The sequence below is a fragment of the Canis lupus genome, chromosome 26 (assembly GCF_003254725.2).
Source record: "Canis lupus dingo isolate Sandy chromosome 26, ASM325472v2, whole genome shotgun sequence".
Classification (NCBI taxonomy): Eukaryota; Metazoa; Chordata; class Mammalia; order Carnivora; family Canidae; genus Canis; species Canis lupus.
The window spans coordinates 7,398,742-7,416,893 of record NC_064268.1 but is presented as its reverse complement, the minus strand read 5'-3'; the positions used below and the strand labels follow the sequence as shown (position 1 = coordinate 7,416,893).

The window sequence follows — 18,152 nt, the reverse complement described above, 5'->3', positions numbered from 1 at the left end:
CTGTAAGCCAATTGCTCAGAGAAAATGTAAAATCCTATCATTTGCTAAAGTACAGAATTATTAATCCCTGAACAAAACTCAAATAGCTCATTTACCTTCAGTAGCGAATACTGTGCAATCAGGCCAAAGGGTCCTGTGAGGTACTCGTCCCAAACTATTGCCTGTAGGGGGGCAGAAACATTTTCTTGTTATGGTTAAGATCAGGAATTTCAACAACACCCACAGAAAACAGCAGTCATGTCTAGTAGGAATACTTGCTTCAAACTCTGAATTAACAAAAATCTTAATGATTGGCTCTAACCACATTCATATCCTACAGATCTAAAGAAAAACCAGCATCTGGACAAGTGATGCTACTGTTTTTTTTGTTTTGTTTTATTTCTTAAAGATTAATTTATTTGCGAGAGAGAGCAAGAGAGATGGAGTATAGGGGGAGAGGGAAGGGCAGATGGAGGAGAGAAAGAATCTCAAGCAGACTCCCTGCTGAGTGCTGAGCCCAGTTCAGAGTCTGATCCCGCCACCCTGAGATCATGACCTGAGCCAAAATCAAGAGTCTGGGGCTTAACTGACTGAGCCACCCAGGCACCTCCTTCTTCCCTTTTTTTAACTGAAATTTTTACTGAGATAAGTGTAGATTAACATTTATTTGTAAGAAACAATACAGAGGGATTCCTGGGTGGCGCAGCGGTTTAGCGCCTGCCTTTGGCCCAGGGCGCGATCCTGGAGACCTGGGGATTGAATCCCACGTCAGGCTCCCGGTGCATGGAGCCTGCTTCTCCCTCTGCCTATGTCTCTGCCTCTCTCTCTCTCTCTGTGTGTGTGTGACTATCATAAATAAAAAATAAAAAAAAGAAACAATACAGAGTGCCCCTGTATGCTCTGCCCAGTCTCCCCTGATGGTAACGTTTTGCAAAACCAGACTACAATATAACATCCAGGATACTGACATTGACTCAATCCATGATCTTAACTCAGATTTCAGCATCATTTCTTGAGCCTCAATTGGGCACCTAGGACTTAGCCTGCTTCTTTTTCTCTCAGTAGCTGTTAGTACCCAATCTAATCTCTTGGGGTTCTATTCTTCCTAAGACTGCTGAGATTCCCCAATTCTCCTCTTTTTGGAGTTGTACTGCCAGTTCTCAAGGGGGACCGATAAATCCTAACAGGAGGGGACAAAGGTGACATCCTATCAAGTCCCTGATCTACAATTCCTCACTCAGTTGTGAGCTGGGTGATGGTAAACGTCTAACAGGAGAAACAATCCTCAGAAAGGTCACGTTAAACTCTCAAATAACTATAACTTCTTTCATAATCCGTGTGAGCAGCAGGTTGTTAAGACATTGGTGCTTCAGAGACTTTTGGATGGTTCGCTAGGCAACGACACGCACGATCGCTGTAATGCATGGACACTGAACCACCCACACCCTTGGGCCGGGCCCGCCTCACTCGTCCCGATCTCAGGGGCACCAGATCTGCCCCTCTGGACCTGAAAGGCACCTGACACAGCTGGTACACGAGGGGCTGCGATACCACAGTGGCTTACTCTGCTGCAACAAAACAATCGCGATGCCACGCTGACTCCGGACTGGGTGCCCCGGGACCCACCAGCAGGCCCCTCTCGTCTCCCTGGTCCCTCCTGCTCCCCTCCTCGGAAGCCCCAGGGACCTCGTACTCCTGGAGCTCAGGCGGTCGGGCACCGGATTAGGACGGGCCGGACTGGGGATAACACCGTCGCCACCTCCCATTCCTCACCTTGCTACCCGCGCACTTGTCCAGGAACTCGCGCAGCTCGCGACGCACCGCCTCGCGCAGCACGTTCAGGTTCACTCGTCCGTAGGACAGGTGGGCCGCCATCTTGCCCCACCGCCCCCTTTCCTGGCGAACAGACGTGGTCACGTGGCGGCGCAGTCACGTGACGTGGGCGGCTGACAGCACGCAAATCCGGAAACTGAGAAGGGTCCACGTCTCTCTTTTCTGGCCCCAGCGCCCGACGCTCCCCCAGACCCCCGGCGTATCCGGACCCTGCCTCCGTCCAGGAGTTACTGGGCTCAGTGAGTTGACCTGAGAGACGGGGACTGAACCCTACTCGTTCCCTTCCTTCTTAGCAGCAGGCGTACCCACTGTCATGCAAATCTTTCGTAGCAATCAGAAAACCGTTCGCTTTGCTCTTTGAGTTTGTAGGCTAAAATTTACAAAAAAGGAGAGTAGCTGGGACGCCTGGGTGGCGCAGCGGTTTAGCGCCGCCTTCAGCCCAGGGCGTGATCCTGGAGACCCGGGATCGAGTCCCACGTCGGGCTCCCTGCATGGAGACTGCTTCTCCCTCTGCCTGTGTCTCTGCCTCTCATAAATAAGTAAAATCTTAAAAAAAGAAAAAAAAAAGAGTAGCTGAAGGAGCCTGTCACGTGATGGGTCTTTTTGGCTCTTCCTGATAAACTTCAACTGCGTGCTGTTTCACACAAATACTATCCCACGGGGAATCCAGTTCTCCCTGCATCAGTAAAATTAGTATGTTACCTTGTGAGTTATGAGGATCAAGAAGATGGAATTTACATCATGTTTCATATTAAAAGTTTAGAAGGGTGTCCGAAGTTAATTGCTTAATAACTATTGTTTTAGGATATGAGCATTTCAATACTTCGAGGGTGGAAATGAACTATTTGGGATGCGAAAGGCTTGAAAATGTTGGGTTTTCGAATGGGTGACCTTCAATCCTTTATATACACGGTATATTATGAAGAAAGAGCTCACTAGGGCAGCCCCGGTGGCTCAGCGGTGTAGCGGCGCCTTTAGCCCGGGGTGTGATCCTGGAGACCTGGGATCGAGTCCCATGTCGGGTTCCCAGCATGGAGCCTGCTTCTCCCTCTGTCTGTGTCTCTGCCTCTCTCTCTCTCTCTCTCTGTGCCTCTCATGAATAAATTAAAAAAAAATTTTTTTTAAAGAGCTCACTAAACAATTACCATGAAGTCGGAATAAGCAAAGAGGAGAATTTGGGGATGATGAAGAGCAATCAATCATACAGACACTTGCACTTTCGATTCCATGAGTCCATAAAAACCATTTAGATTTTTAAATATCTTGTTTCCCATGCCTGCTAAGAAGTGAGGCCCCAGCTCGCATCTGCCACCACCGCTGCTTCCTAACTTCCTGCCCAGGCAGTGCCTGCCACGCACCCTGCTGTTGTTCACCACTTGGCGGCTGAGCCCTTAAGCCTCGCTGTAGAGATTTCTGTCGCCCTTGATAGAGTTTATTTTTGTGATGGCTAAGATATTGCTGAAATAAACTAGGATTTCAGTTCAATCAATAAACTCTTGTTTCCACCCATGCAGACTGTTCCATGCTCTTTCTCAACCCAGTTTCTACAATGGTTCTCAACGTTATCACAGATTGTCACATGTGCAGGCTTTTTGTCCAACTGGAAATGTATTATTTTAGCACCATCTGTGAGAATACATGTTGAGCTCAGCAAGCCTTATCATGAACCAATAAATGAGGCCACAACTTAGGTATGAGGTGAAATCCCAAGCATGCATGAATGTAAATGAGCAAGCCCAAGATAATAAACAATCCTTCTCAGACAGGATCAGGATGCTAGAAGATGATCAACACAGGTGTTTAACTTGTTATAGAGACCCAATGTTTGGGAACATTGCTATACTGCTGTGGTTGCCCTATAAATATTGCAGACCTTAGTGTTTTTTTAATTTTTGATATAATTGACATGTAACAGTGTTTTTGGTTTAATGTGTAAAACATGCTTTGACCTAAGTGTAAATTGCAAAACGATTACCACAGTAAGTTTATGGTTTTAGTCTTTTAATCTCCTATGGTTCCTACCGAAGTCAAGAACTAGTGTCAGGGTATTATTTAGGTAAAAGTTATGTACTACTAGCTCTGCTTTGGGGGCACCTGGGTGGCTGAGCCGGTTAAGCATATGCCTTTGGCTCAGGTCATGATCTCAGGATCCTGGGATGGAGCTGCCTTGAGCCCTCTGCTCAGCAGGGATCTCGCTTCTCCCTCTCCCTCTGCTGTGCTCTCTTGTTCTCAAATAAATAAAAATAAAATCTTAAAAAAAAAAAAAAAAAAGCTCTGGGCAGCCCCAGTGACTCAGTGGTTTAGCGCCACCTTTGGCCCGGGGCGTGATCCTGGAGACCTGGAATCGAGTCCCATGTCAGGCTGCATGGAGCCTGCTTCTCCCCCTGCTTGTGTCTCTGCCTCTCTCTCTCATGAATAAATAAATAAAATCTTAAAAAAAAAAAAAGCTCTGCTTTGGAAATATTGACCTGTTGGGGAGTCTGTGCTCATAAAACAAATGTTTAGTTCAGTAATCGTTTTTGCTAAATAAAGATCCTAGCAACTTTCAGAGTTTCTTTCTAAAACTTCATGGATTGATAGTTGGTGCTACCTAGTGCCACTTATATTTTTATCAGGTAATATAGTGTGATATAGCAATGGACAATGACCTTAGGTATTTATTTCATGTTAAGTGGGTCATAGGATGCTTTGAGATGAAGATATATTCTTTCTTAAAAGTTGTTTATCAGCAAGACTGCAGCAGAAATTGCTATTTGGATATATAGTGCTTGTTCATTTAAAGAAAAAAAATTATGACAAGTCTGAAAATAATATCAGCTTACTACCATTGGCAAAAAAGTAGATACAGAACACTTGTTTGCTCAAATTTTAATACTGCTTTACATTTTGTTTGTGAAACACTTTCTATTATGTTTAAAACCAAAACTTTCAACTCATTACAGATTTTTCACTTGTCAGACACACATTTGATAATCTTGAGGAGAAAAATACATCAAATGCTTATATACAATTATAGAAGTTCTTATTGTACACATAGCATGGAAGATACATTTATTACTTTTTACATATTCTAGAAGACATTCAAATGAAGATAAATAGATTCAAACTGGTTGATAAAACTTCTGATGGTTGAGGTCCTTCATTTTATTTTTTGTGATAATAAAATCCAAAATTATTAACGTTGAATTTCTCATCGTACATTCATCTAAAAACACAGTAAAAAAAAACTTGTAAAGGTTGTAGACTAGTTAATTTAGGTGTTTTATAGTGGCTTATTATCTAGTTAAATGACTGCTGGGGATATCTGCTGAAGAAACAAATTTGGAGAAAAATCCTCCCAGTTATTTATTTCTTATAAAAGAAACAAAATGAAAACAGGAAAAATAGTTGCAAAGCCACGTGATGTTATTTTCTGGCCTAGTCCATTATGTCCTAATGTGTTTTCTTTTTCATAAAGGTAAAAATCTGAAAAGAAAGACATTGTGTTTTCTCCCAAAATACAGATTTTTAAAAAATATATACATATAATATATAGAAGCTGAAATTATGCAAAACCAATGAACAAAACACCACAGTAGAATGAGTAGGTGCAGCATATAGATTCTAAAATGTCCCCACAGCAGTTTAGGGCTTCCCCCTCCCTTTACCTGTTTCATGATTTTATAATCACACCTAAGTATTATCAAGCCTGAAATAAAGGCACTACTGACGTCAGGTAGTGCAAAGAGCTCAAAGATACTTCTTTAAGAATAAAATACTTTAAATGAGTAGATGAAAATGCAAAATGGCACATTTTTCCAACTCATTCCAGTGTCAAAGCTTAACCCAAACATCTAAATATACAAATGCAGCCTGGAAAAATTTTAGTGCAAATATGAAAAGTAACAGCATAATTTAAAGTTACTTAAATAAGGTATTGTGAGGATAGGGATTGTTCTAGGAGGTTTCCCTTGGGACAGTAGATGTAATTGGCATCTGGTGCAATGTCTTGTTGGAACTTTTAAAAATCAAGATGAGAAAATTAGAGGTGAAAACTCACCTACTAGGTGTTTATTATTTTAACTTCTAAGGGGAGTCTAAAAGGGTGATTTAGTGAAGATCAAAATATTTTTTTTTAGATTTGTTGATGGGGGTCAAAAATAATGTGAGCTCTCCTGAAGTCTGCACACACGATGCTGGTGGTCCGTCGCCTACATCCTAGTGCGTCTGAGGAGCCTGGCGCGCGGCTGGGGGTTCCGTCAGAAGGTCTCGTCATCATTGCAGTGGGAGGCCCAGTGCCCAAACACCTCACAGATTTCACAGTACGGGCGCTCCTCGCTCCGACTGCCGTGGTGTGTGGAGTGGGGGGGGTCCTCTGATGCCTGCGCCTGGGTGGGGCAGTCCTCAGTGTCGTGGAGGTCGAAGCAGTCACATATGTCACAGAAAAGGCGAGGTTTCTTCTTGGACTGTTTCTCCTGGTCGTCACTACAAATGTTAACGTGTATAATCAGAAACTCATCTGCATCAGATGAAATTCAAGAGACGGTATCGCTTGCAAAGCACACAAAATGAGCAAGAACTAATGATGGCCAAATCTGGAAGCCTCAAGTGTATGTTCTACAGTCCACATTTTAAATTTTCCATCGAACCACTTATAGCATATCACTCTCTTGCCAGACTAGGAAATCGATTTATGGCCAATGCAATTGTTTCTCCAATCCACTAGAGAACTTAACTTTAAAAACCTTTGTTTAGGTGGAACGAAGGTTCTGATCACAGTATTGCTTAATATAAAATACCTGTCATAATTGTTTAGGTCATCACCATTCCCATTAAGGGCTGCTTCTGACATCATCTCCACCTTCATCTTGAGGTCCTGATTCTTCCTCTGAAGATCCACTATTACTGAATTGAGGAAATCAATCTGATTTGTCCAGGAAAAAAAAGAAGAAACAGATGTGTAAAGTGTCTAAAATGTGTACACTGGAATATCAAGAACATCATGAAAGTATACTTTCATGCTATGGCCACAGAATGTGCTGGGCACAGGAGGGGCAAAGAGTGGCCATTACGGAACCCACGTTTCAATGTTTTATATATACACACACATACATATACAAAACTCTACAAAAAGCATAACCAATTAATTGTTCCTTTAAACTGCAGAACAAATCCAGAACTTCTATGCTCTGTAGATTTGAAAAAGTTCATGGAAATTGTCCTCAGGCCACCATTTAACATTTACAGATTGGTCATAGTGGGACAGGAGATAAATGCTATCTTCAGAGAAAAATGAAGGTGTTTGAAAGAGAAGGCTCAAAGCTCCCTTCCAGCTGGTGAGGCACTGTGGCACAGAGTGACAGGGCAGTGCTCAGGAAAGCCACGTACAACGAGCATCTGTGCCAAGATTCACTGAGCAGTGGGACAAGGAGGGACCATTAGGAGGACATGCTTGCCGTAACATCTCCTTTCTAACCAAGGGCACTTTAATTTAAAAACAATGTTTTTTTCCCCTCTTCTTCATATAATAAAAACGTCCAATTTCTCTAAATATCCACCGAATAAATCCTACTTTACAATATTAAAACTTCCATATTTCACTTTTTAAATAAATATTTGGCCTTATTCTCCTGCCTGGGGCAAGTCTGAAACAGAGCCAGCAATCACTAGCTTAGTGGTTCTCTGCAGGACACCCCTTCTAACACTGAAAGGAGGTACACATTTTCTAAAACTTTACTCTGATAGGAGCTACACTACAGGAAGAAGGAAAAGCCACAAAATGAATATAAGTATAGTGGGAAATCACACACCCATACCCACTCACACACATGCACGCACGCTCACAAATTAGGAAACATAAAACAAACCATTTGCTGATTGGAAGAAAGTGTTGGCAGCAGCAGATGAAACAAATGGAAGCAGAAAGGTAAGGGGAAAAGAAAACACAGTTAATTGAATCCACGCTTATCAGACGCACAGACTAAGCAGACACACTATCCAGAGTGAGTTAGTGCATCTGTTGAATCCTTTCATGTCTTTCGAAGGAAATGTCGGATAACTAAATAAACTGCAAACTCACTAAATTTTTCTTTTATTTAAAGATGGTGGCTTTTGTACTTTTGAATTTTGAACAGGATAAATATATCCAAAATATACTATTAAAATTGAAGATGGACCTTAGGTGCCTATGTGCAATTACATTTCCAAATACAGAATAGTTTGCTTCCATTTAATCCCATTTTTAAAACTTAGGTTGTTTTGGTAATTTTGGCTTTAGGGAAACCATTTTCAAAAAGTCTGCCTTTTTGGGGGATGCCTGGGTGGCTCAGTGGTTGAGCCTCTGACTTTGGCTCAGAGTGTGATCCCAGAGTCTCGGGATCAAATCCCACATTGGGCTCCCCTCACAGAGAGCCTGCTTTTCCCCCCTCTGCCTGTGTCTCTCTCATGAATAAACAAATAAAATCTTAACAAAAAAAAATTCTGCCTTTTTAAGGTCAAGAGGAGCAAGGAATCTTTGGACAGAGCAACTGTACTTCTAGGAATCGGTCCTAAAGAGATATTAGTATATCTGCAAAATAATTCATTATAGCATTGTTCATAATACACCTGAAGGATCAGAAATATGCTAAGTGTCAGGTCAACTGACAAGCAGCTGGCTAAATCACAGAACAACCACATAGGGGAAAACTATCTAGCTATTAAAAAGACCAGATATATTGCCATTTGTGTAAAAAAAAGAGAGGAAAAGACAGCTAATTTGGTTTGTATATACATGTTTTTAAACCTTTAGAAAGATTGTTTTAAAAGGTCCCAATAAGAATGATCACCTGTTTCAGGGTTTGGGAACTGAGCAGATGAGACATAGTGTTTGGAGGGAGATTTTCTACTGTATATATTTTTAATATTTTTTATTTAGACCATATGAATGTATTGCCTCTTTGAAAGGGTGAATGATCTTTTAAAATAGTAAGCCAAGAAAAAAATAAAAAAGGGAATATTACCTGACTCTCCTGGGCTCTTTCATCCTCCTCTGCCTGAGTATCAGTATTACCTTATATTTAAAAAAAAAAAAAAAAATGGAGATTCACAAAACTTGTCATCTTTTTTTCCTGGGTTACTGCAACAAAGGGGCCAGTGTTAGGCTCGTATTTTCACGCGAAATTCCCAAATGTGTCTCTTTGGGAACAGTTAATGGGTTCCCGTCCCACATCTGGAGCCCTGAGGATCGGGCACAGACACCGGCCCTCCCACTTTGTGTTCTCCCTTGGGGATGGCCCACAGCTGTGGACGATGCCCATCACATACAGCTGGAACTTACAGTAGGAAAGCAAGCTACCATTTGCTCACAAAGGGGCCACCTCTGCTTCCCTTGGCGGCAGTGCATACACTTTCAGAACTGGAGTGGCTACTGGGAGGGCAGCTGTCACATCCTCTGCTGCTGCCAACGCTCCAGAAGGGGGATAGCCGGCACGCCCCTGTGCGCAGAGCCTGGGTCAGGACTAGCCCTATCTGATTTAGTGGTGAGAGAGCCCAAGGCAGATGGGCTGGGTCAGGTGCAGCATAACAGCTGCCTTCCAAGGACATCTCACCAGAAACAGCTTCTCTGCAGGAAGGGGCAGTACTGGAAAGAAGCACCATGTGGCCATCACTTTACCTGAGGAGCTGCCGAGCTGCCTTCTGTTTTCTTTGAGTTGAAGTTCCAAGTTCTTCACCTGGAGTTCAAGCTTTGCCTTATCAGACTCTAGAGACTGAACGATCGAGTGCAAGGACTTGGCGGAGGCGCTCTCTCCCCGGAGCACTGTGACCTGAAAGGCAGCGGGTTAGCTTAGGCTTGCAGTTGGAACAAAAAGAGATGGCAGGAACTGTCACCGCACATGGTACTCTACCTCATTTCTCAGTTTTTCCAGCTCTGCATCCTTTTCGGTGAGTAAGGCACTAGTAATACTGATGGATTTCTGCAAGGAAGCTTTTTCTTCATCTGCGTCCTTTATTAACTTGGATTCTCTAAAAGACCAAAGAGTTAAAAATTCCAGAAATCAACCAAGAGAGTGGTCAGGGTTCAACTGCCCTAGGACAAACACGCAATTAACTTAAGTTAATGTAAAGAAAAAAAGTATCACAGGGAAGTTTAAAAGGGGGCTAAGGCTGTTATGCTTACAAAATTTTACTTGAAATTTTACTCACTGTGAGGGAGAACAAGTTTACCTATGCAAAGACATGCCAGAATCTGCATATCATTGTATCCATTTGAATTTAAAGAAACAAGTTAATAACCTTGGAAGACGGAGAATTAACAAAACAAGACTATTACCCCCAAAGAATTCTTTTAAAATCTAACCCCCCCAAATGAATTGTTACTTCTTGAATAAATTATTACCAAGCAATAACAACAATTAAAATACACACATGCAAAGCGATTATACACAGATGTCATGCAGAGCAGTTTTATGCTGGAGGTATCCATTGGTTCTCACTAATTTCAGTAACTTTTAGCATCTTCCAAGAATGTGTTTTTGAGATCTCATGGGCCAAAACAGTAGCAAAGGTTATTACTGCTATTTATACTGAAGGATTATGACCTTTCTCCTCCAGAGGATCTGAAAAGGACATTATGTTGCTCATGGAGATTCAAGGTAATTACATAAAGGCTGGAACAGAAATGTTAAAGTGGATTTCCAGGTGTAGAAGGAAAGCATGGACATGGGGGGAGTCTGGTGGGAGACTTCAGAACGCTTGGTTTGCGTTCTCGGCTTGACTCAGCATTTGGTTGTCAGCAGAGGGAGTAGGACCAGGCCTTAATGAGAGGGAAACATTTACTCCTGGGTCAAGGGATGAGAAAAAGGAAGGGGAAGATGAAGGGAAGACAGGGAGGGAGGGCAAGACACAATAGACACAAACCCAAAGGGCAGGCTACTGTGTGTTTATATTTATATGTGTATGTATTCAAATTTTTGTTGTAAAAATTACATGCATTCAAAAGTGCCAAAGTCACGAAAGACAAGGAAAGACTGAGGACCTGTCACAGACCAGAGGAGACTGGGGAAACATGACCACTGAATTGAAATGTGGCTTCGTAGGCTGAATTCCAGAAGAGGAAAAAAGACATTAATGGGAAAACTGGGACAATCTGAATAACATCTACAGTCTAGCTAAGCATACTGAGTCAATGGTGCTTTCTCAATGTTGACAAATGTACCAAGGAATGTACAATGTGTGTTTCAGGGGACACAGGGTGAAGGGTATTTGGGGACTCTCTGTACTGCCTCTGCAACTCTTCTGTGAATATAAAATTTTAAAATAGAAAGGCTTAAAAAAGTGCATGCAGTGTGAAACAAGAGGGAAAAAGCCCTTGTGTCACAAAAATATTTTGGGGGAAATATGACCGGACAAAAAAAAAAAAGTCTTAGCTAGCCCTCAGGCCATTCAACCTATACAGCACTGCATTTACTGTAGATGACCATCAAAACTTCAACAAGAAGTCAAATCGCTCCCAGTTCTAGAAGAAGGAACTGCATGAATGCGCATGGTTCAGTCTGTTTTAGAACTGACAGGAAGAACTGGAAACAGGCCCAGGTTAGAAATGGCAGAATGTATGTTTGGTTAGTGAGACCCAAGATATCCGGCACGCGAATTACAGAATTCTCATGATTTATGGTCAATTGAAATTTTACACAAAGATGAAAATTTCAGTGTTGTATTTATCTCGTTGTGTGGCTTACACTTACACTCCAGAATGATAAGTAGTAAGAAAAGAATCTGAGACTTACAGAAATTTCTTGAATTCAACACCCAAGCATGATATGAACACTGGAGAAGGGGGTAGGTATTGATGGTGTTAAATCACTAAGTGAGTAGCACCTTGCTAGGAAATAGGATCTTGTTTAAGTTAAAACAAAGCATATTAATGGAAGGAATGTACAGGCACTTCTTCCACCTGGAAAGTAAATATCTGATGTTATCCAAAGTTATCCAAAAAATCCAGGGCTCCTGAAGTTTCAATTAAATTTATTTGGTAGTTTATTCTATTGCAAAATCTATTTCAAGAGCTTCACTGGTTATATATCCAACTCAAATTTGCAAAATGCAGTTTTAATGTTCTTACTGGAAAATACCAGGACTTGGGGGTTATTGAACAAAGTTAACTACCAAAAAAACAAAACAAAACAAAACAAAACAAAAACCAAAAAACAAACAAACAAAAAAAGCAAAGTTAACTACCAGAACTCTAGGTAGGCAAAATCCCATGGGGTCTTTGTGTTAGAGAAGGATAAAGACACCACCAGCTGGCAGAAGGAAAAAGGTATGGGGAACCGCTGCCTGCTTATCACATACACACAACTCCTAAGGGAGGCTGCTTTCTAAGAAGATGGCAAGCAGAAAGTTTCTTGTACAAGTTATCAAAAGACACATGGTTAAGAAAGTGATCTGCTTCATGATTTATATATCAAATGACAGGACAAATAGCCTTTGGCAGCTCATCTTTGTGGCAGATCTTCACTGCTGGCTTCTTAGGCTATTTCTAAGCCCTAATCCTACTGTGCAAACCAAGAGGGACTAATTTAAATCATTTATGCCAACATTACTGACATCTGAGTCACAAACCACACTGACTGGGGGAGGACCTCTGTTACTTTTAAGCCATGCTGGCGAGACTGACTCGGAGTTACTGAAAGTATCAAGAAGGGAAGAGAAACATGAGAAAACAGCTACGGGGGCCAGAAATCTTTCCCCCAAGGGGAACATATTACCCAGATTCTTTCCTTACTACTTACTTAAGAAATAAATTCTAGTAATGAAGCAAATACCTTAAAGTGTTACTGGGCAAGCTTTAAAAATGCAAGATAACAAGAACCAAATATTAGAAACATGAAAAGAAATGCAGGTACAGTTAAGGAGAGCTAAATTTGCGCTGAAGTTCTTTGTCGTATGTAGGTATCAAAACAGCGTGTGTGTGTGTGTGTGTGTGTGTGTTTGTGTGTGTGTGTGTGTACTGCTGAGAATATTTTACAAAACAAAAGCAAGACAGAGGGACAAAGGCAGCCAAAAAATATATACAACAATTTGTTTTACTAAAAATATATGAAATTTATTTATTATAACGTGGATAGACTTTCTTTAGTCTTACCATTAAAGACACACAGATAGAGCAAAGGAAGCAGGAGTAGGGAAGGGAAAAGAGAGGGTGAAATGAGCATTGGTAAGTAGCGCAAGCTCGAGACAGTCAGACAGTCAGCAACCCACAGTGAGCTTCATGAGCCGAAGCAGTATGGGACCTCTTCAGATTTGGTATCTTAGATGGTTATCGCCCACCAGTTTCCATTCCTGACATTTATCCTGCATTTACACTAACAGAATTAATTCTGACTCCAAAGAGTCTACGTCAGAGATTGGAGCTCTCAAGTCCCTATGTGGACATCACAAAGCCTAGAGAATGGAGGGGAGCCAAACAAGTTCCCACACCTGCTGTAGGCTTAGTGGACGGAGGGTCACACCTCCCCACTCCTGGCAGAGCCATTCAAGGGTGGCTCTGCTCTGTCAGCTACCCTGGAGTCTGTTTTGAAAAGAGGTCTGCCTAACTTGGGAATTAGTTTCCGAAATAATGATTACATTTTTCATTAGGAGAAAAACCTTTACTATATGTCACTTGCAATTCAATGTTCAGATACAAGAAAAGCAATGGCAAATACAGGACAATGTTACTCCCAAATAGTAAGTAGTTTATGCTGACAGGTCAGGGCTAAGTTCTGCATTTCAATATAATGACCATTTGAATGACACATTAGATACTGTCTTGACTATGTAGGTTCAATGATCACTTCTAAATCAAACTCTTGACAAAGATCTCAGTTCTTGCATGAACAACTATGTTGCATATACTTTTATGATTTAAGTACTTTCCAGACTTTTAAATTAAGGGAATATCAAATTCTTTTTAGTACTCCATGCTAAATTTACTTAACTATTACAAGACACAGACCTACATATGAATCTGCTATCAAACTGACTTTTAGAGAGCATTTAAGGGCCCAATTATTAGCTAAAAAATATTTGCATTCAGATTTAGACATCATTTTCCGTGAGGATTAATTTGACAAAAGAGCAGTGCTAAATAAGAGAGGCTAGGTCTTTAAAATTTTCACTTTCAGAAAAAAATAACCATCTTTAAAATCTGCATTCATTGATAAAAAGGGTAATTTTCAGGAGACAGTCTCCTAAATTCATCCAGGACTTAAAATGGGAGCAAAGCTGGTAAGAAGCGGCTTTAACAAGCACTCAAACTTGTTCTATCTCCCTAAGCCATGAAAAAAAAATCCCATGCCTGGTTCACATTTTCAAAGGCATGTAATCTAAAGTCACATAGTAAAGACTAATGAAGCACAGAAGTTGTATTCTAAAAAACAATAATAAAAGTAACAATAAATAAATAAATGTACAGTGAGAAAAAAATCTGCATCTTATGCCTGCCTCTGAGTTCTTGGCTAAGCTGCCTAACATTTTGGGCTTCAGTTTCATCATTTGTAAATGCAAGCCCCACCATTTATTTCACTGGGCTGTTTTGAGATTGTGTTTGTGAATTACGAATACCAAGGGATAATGCCAGTACTTGCTTACTTAAACCAGCCCATTTTCATATGCTCTCTTGCTAAAATGTCACAGGAATAAGCCCTATTAATTTTTTCACACACCCTTGATAATTGCATGGGGAGGCTCTCTTTAAAGAAACAGAGCCTTATCTGTGTGAAATCAAATATTCCGAGCCCCACCCAGGCAGAGCTGGGGCTGACAGTATACAGGTGCTGGGGGAAGGCATGCATGGCAGAGCAGTCCCCACAGCTCATGGTCACCTGAAGAACACTTAGCTGTCTTGGGGTGGGGATGCTGGGGGAACATGTGTGTATTCTGGTGCAAAATTTTACAGAAGAATGACTCTAAGTATTTGATAATTTAAAAAAGAAAGGAGGAAAGGCACCCCTGGACTGAGGCCTAGCGTCTCTTAGGATGTAGCCTCTGGATCCCGTATCTCTGTGGGCTGAATAAAGCCCTCAGCAACTAAGCAACCGCCCTGCTGGCAGGAGGAAACACTGCCAGAGTAAAATACATGTGTCAGTGGTCAGTGAGAAACTTCCTCCTTCCTGACAAGAAATAATAAAACACTCTGCAAGAGCATGGACAAATTCTTGATTAAGCTATTCTTAAAGAGTTATTTTTAGAATAACTCTTGGCTTTGCTTTCATTAAAAAAAAAAAAAAAAGTATGTGCCCGTTGTGATGCCCATCTACTCAGAACCACACAGGCAAGAGTTCTCAGTAAGAGTATACACCACATCTGCTTGGCATGCAGCATAAAGCACAGAACTTCTCTAGACACAAACTGCAAGTTCTTTTAAAAGAGCACACAGGGCAGCCCCGGTGGCGCAGCGGTTTAGTGCCGCCTGCAGCCCGGGGCTTGATCCTGGGGACCCTGGATCGAGTCCCACATTAGGCTCCCTGCATGGAGCCTGCTTCTCCCTCTGCCTGTGCCTCTGCCCCTCTCTCTGTGTCTCTATAAATAGATAAATAAAATTTTTAAAAATAAAAAATAAAAGAGCACACAAAGACTGTCAGGATACAGAAGCATCAGGCTTCTAAACAGTTATTTCTCTGGGTCAGTTTATCATTACTCAAAAGTTCTGGAAGGTTTCCATTCAAATATCATTTGATTATCATGAAAGAACAAATAATAAAGCTCTTCTTTAGAAAAACAGAAATATTCAAATTGATGCTAACACATAATGATAGAAAAGTTAAGCTTTTTGTATAACGCAATCAGTATTTATGTGCAGACCAATTACTGTATGTAAAACTAAAGATGTTTTAGTTCCTGAAAATGAGGAGGTAACAGCAGTATAATGAGATGATCTGATCTTAGAACACTTCTGAATAAATGCAACTAAATGAGGCTTTAAAAGTAACCTATTCTTTGTCTTGGTAACTAATACTATAACTTTTGCAAATACATTTTTATCATTTATCAATGATGAGAACCAAACTATCACAATCTAATTTTCTGAATATAAGCAGCTGGCATGTTTTCTACAAGTCACTGTACACATTACATTCTGATATTTTCCTAATTACATACACACACACACAACAATAAACACAAAAAAGAAAGCCTACCTCTTTTTCATTTCTAACAACTGATTATTGAGCACAGATCTCTCTTCTTCTAGCTGGAAAAAAACACACACAAAAAAGTTCAGTTCATTACAAAAGTCCACAGAGAGGTCTATTTCTCATCTCACATGCCACATTTCCACGCTCCAGGACAGCTAAAACAATAGGTCTTCCTCACTAGCAATGAAAAAAGAGCAGTGGTTACTACATTATGCACAGTTGTTAATTTACAAACGTTTATGACCCGAATGACTCCCCTTCCTAAGTACATGCCGTATCTTCAACATTTGATAAATGTTTCATTCATTTCTTAAATGAGCGAAAGCTTCACTGATAACATTCTGGCTCCTTCACTGAAATCACAGAGATCAAGTGTTACTAACTCATGGGAGGCTAGGAACAGGCTGTTTATCCTGCATTGGCCTCATTTCATGCCTTCCATGTTCCAGGCATTGGTTTCTCACCTACAAAACAAGGAGATTAGAAGAGAATTTCTAGTGGCCATTTAGTCCTAAAATCCTATTTTCTATGAAGGATAAAAAACAAAGGATTCAGTTAGTTAATCCTGTGAGAGAAGACTTACCCCTATCCTCCAGGTCTGACCACGCAATGTTTATGATCTAAAATACCAACTTTATATTGAAATTGAAATAAAACTGAGGGGTGAAAATACTCCTTTGTGGGGTTTTCCCCCCAAAATCAAAGGATAATCCAAAGACTGGAATGGTTTCCAACAGCCCAGAATTGAAGTTATTAGCTCACTGTATATAGCTATGGTCTGATTTCTGATTTTGTATCTCTTATGTTATGTATATGCTTTGATATGAGGTCTTCACAGCAAAGTTCTTAAATATACATAAACATGTTTTGAACATAAAATTACGTTTATCACAAAATCTATCAAGGTTAAACACTCAGTTTTTCCAATGTAAATTCTGCTTTACTAGTCCATTAAAGATGTATGCTTTTGCTGTATGAAAATTCATTAAAAATATTTAGGGGATCCCTAGGTGGCTCAGCGGTTTAGCGCCTGCCTTCGACCCAGGGCGTGATCCTGGAGTCCCGGGATCAAGTCCCGCATCAGACTCCCTACATGGAGCCTGCCTCTCTCTCTCTCTGTGTCTCTCTCATGAATAATAAATACAATCTTTAAAAAAAAATTTAGAAATTTTTAAAGAGTGAAAGAAAGGAAAAAGGGTGGGAGACAAACTTTAAAAACTAAAATAAGAGGGAGAACATCTGGAGAGTGGGATGTGGAGATGAGAGGGGCTTTCTTTTTTTTTCCTTTACATCCTTTTATACAGTTTATATTTTTTAACCAAGGAAGTTGTTTTATAATTAAAAGTAGGTACTGAGACGTACCTACAATTAAGATAAATGGATAAAGACAATTTACAACAGAGAAAATACAAATTATTAATCAACATGTGAAAAATAACTCAACACACTAAAGAACACGTATGCAGAGATTCTCCCTCTTTCTTGGAGGGTGCATTGTGCCTGAATTTCCACGGAACAGAAGTTTGGAGTACTTATGGTATAGTTGTCTTTACAGGAGACAATGTTTCTTCCTTCTCTTGCTCAAGGACCAAATCCAGGTTGACAAGTTCATTTGGTAGTTCTATTTCTTGATTCTGATTCCTCGTTCTTTCCTTATCTTTTGTGACCTTGACATTTTTGAGGGACACAAGCCAACACAACGTCAATTTGGATTCACCTGATGTTTCCATTTGAGAGGAGTCAGACCATGCACTTTTTGGCCGGAACGCCACAGAACAAATCCTGTGTCCTTCTCAATAGGGATCAAGAAGCAAACAATGTTGTCTTCCAGTGAGGGTAACTTTGATCTCTTGGTTGAGGAAGCATCTTCCATGTTTCTTCACCATAAAGGTATTACTTTTTTCTTTGTAATTAATAAGTATTTTGTGAAGAGATACTTTGAAAATGTGTAAGCATCCTTCTCCTCAGCAAAATTTCAATCCATTTCTTTTAGCACCAATTGATGATTCTTCCCTAAATAAAGACTACCCATGGTTACCCAATAGTGATTTTCTAATTCCATCATTTCACCTATTTACTAGTTGTCATTTCCCCCTAAGAAAGGGCCTTTGTTTTTCCTCCATTTTTTGTGTTTCTATGATAGATCATGGTTTCTTATGTTACTGAATAGACTATACTCCCATTACTATCAATATTTCTTTTGAT

General features: G+C 40.6%; 2 protein-coding genes across 27 annotated transcripts in view; both read right to left on the bottom strand.

Moving 5' to 3' along the window:
* Window positions 1-4,079, bottom strand: part of VPS33A (VPS33A core subunit of CORVET and HOPS complexes) — a 33,523-nt gene extending 29,444 nt beyond the window's left edge. Inside the window, exons 1-2 of one of the 2 annotated variants that reach the window (XM_025473814.3) lie at window positions 1,753-4,079; window positions 96-161 (exon numbers count right to left, since the gene is read on the bottom strand). In XM_025473814.3, coding sequence (XP_025329599.1) covers window positions 96-161; window positions 1,753-1,854 — 168 coding nt within the window. In that variant the 5' untranslated portion in view covers window positions 1,855-4,079. The remainder of the gene's footprint in view (window positions 1-95; window positions 162-1,752) is intronic. The other variant, XM_025473815.3, reaches the window with a different exon arrangement.
* Window positions 4,080-4,665: 586 nt separating this feature from the next.
* Window positions 4,666-18,152, bottom strand: part of CLIP1 (CAP-Gly domain containing linker protein 1) — a 123,943-nt gene continuing 110,456 nt past the window's right edge. For 24 of the 25 annotated variants that reach the window (XM_049101725.1, XM_025473794.3, XM_049101743.1 and 21 more), the window contains 6 exons: window positions 15,951-16,003; window positions 9,678-9,795; window positions 9,446-9,596; window positions 8,793-8,842; window positions 6,591-6,715; window positions 4,666-6,276 (listed from right to left, as the gene is read on the bottom strand). In XM_049101725.1, the coding sequence (XP_048957682.1) occupies window positions 6,051-6,276; window positions 6,591-6,715; window positions 8,793-8,842; window positions 9,446-9,596; window positions 9,678-9,795; window positions 15,951-16,003 (723 nt within the window). In that variant the 3' untranslated portion in view covers window positions 4,666-6,050. The remainder of the gene's footprint in view (window positions 6,277-6,590; window positions 6,716-8,792; window positions 8,843-9,445; window positions 9,597-9,677; window positions 9,796-15,950; window positions 16,004-18,152) is intronic. The other variant, XR_007406128.1, reaches the window with a different exon arrangement.